General features: G+C 54.0%; 1 protein-coding gene across 1 annotated transcript in view; it reads left to right on the top strand.

Moving 5' to 3' along the window:
• Positions 1-1,177, top strand: part of DHX34 (DEAH (Asp-Glu-Ala-His) box polypeptide 34) — a 36,875-nt gene that overhangs the window by 9,257 nt on the left and 26,441 nt on the right. Inside the window, exon 2 of the mRNA XM_006868238.1 lies at positions 407-718. Coding sequence (XP_006868300.1) covers positions 407-718 — 312 coding nt within the window. The remainder of the gene's footprint in view (positions 1-406; positions 719-1,177) is intronic.

Genomic DNA, 1,177 nt, shown 5'->3' with positions numbered 1-1,177 from the left:
CAAGTCCATCGATATAGACTCATAGCAGTCCTCTAGGGCAGAGTAGAACTGTCCAAGGTTGTATCGACAGGCTGCTAACCCCAAGGTTGATAATTCACACCCACTCCTGTTTCAGTAAAGGTTTGTTGTTGTTGTTATGTGCTGTGGAGTCGGTTCCAACTCATAGTGAACCCTGTACAGGGTTTCCGAGGCTGTTAATCTTTACGAGAGCAGAAAGCCTCATCTTTCTCCCACAAACAGCTGGTAGTTTCAAACTGCTGACCACTACGCTACCAGAGCTCCTTCAGTAAAGGTTTACAGCCTGGGAAACCAGTGGAGCAGTTCTGCCCTATCCTGCCTGCTATGAATCGGCATGGACCCCGCAGTATTGGGTAGATAACCAAGACACTCTCCTGGTCCACTGCAGGTCGGCTACCAGATCCGCTTCGAGAGCACGCGTTCGTCGGCCACCAAAATCGTGTTCCTGACTGTGGGGCTGCTCCTCAGACAAATCCAACGGGAGCCCGACCTGCCCCAGTACCAGGTCCTGATCGTGGACGAGGTCCATGAGCGGCACCTCCACAATGACTTCCTCCTGGGTGTGTTGCGGCGCCTGCTGCCCCGGAGGCCCGACCTCAAAGTCGTTCTCATGTCGGCCACCATCAACATCACGCTCTTCTCCAGCTACTTCGGTGGTGCCCCAGTGGTACAGGTGCCCGGGAGGCTCTTTCCCATCACTGTGAGTGCTTCGCCTGCTGCCCGCTGTCCCTGCCCCCAGAGCCCCAGTCCTGCTGACACCCCTCTGTCCCTCACCACTCCTTCCATAGCCCCACTCCTGCAGTGCCCCTTCCTCCGGCACGCACCATCCGCCCAGAAGTCCCACTCCCTCCACCCCCACCCCCACTGGCTGAACCTGAATCTGTCCCCTCCCTCTCGGCTGTTGTTTTCATCTCCTCAGTTGTTGCTAAGGGCCCAGGAGTCCGTTTGGACTCAGAGGAACCTTGTATAGGAGTGGTTGGTGGGTTTGAACACCAAACTTGTGGTTAGCTTATCCTACAGCACCCAACAAGATGCAGTTATTACTCTAATTTACTGTTTTTGGTGAAGGTTTACACAGCAGTTTAGGTTCCCATTCAACAGCTTTTATACAAGTTGTTCAGTGACACTGGATACATCCTACACATGCTGAACAGTCATG

This window comes from Chrysochloris asiatica, unplaced genomic scaffold, assembly GCF_000296735.1.
Source record: "Chrysochloris asiatica unplaced genomic scaffold, ChrAsi1.0 scaffold00116, whole genome shotgun sequence".
In the NCBI taxonomy this organism is placed as follows: Eukaryota; Metazoa; Chordata; class Mammalia; order Afrosoricida; family Chrysochloridae; genus Chrysochloris; species Chrysochloris asiatica.
This window is presented reverse-complemented; position numbering and strand designations above follow the sequence as displayed.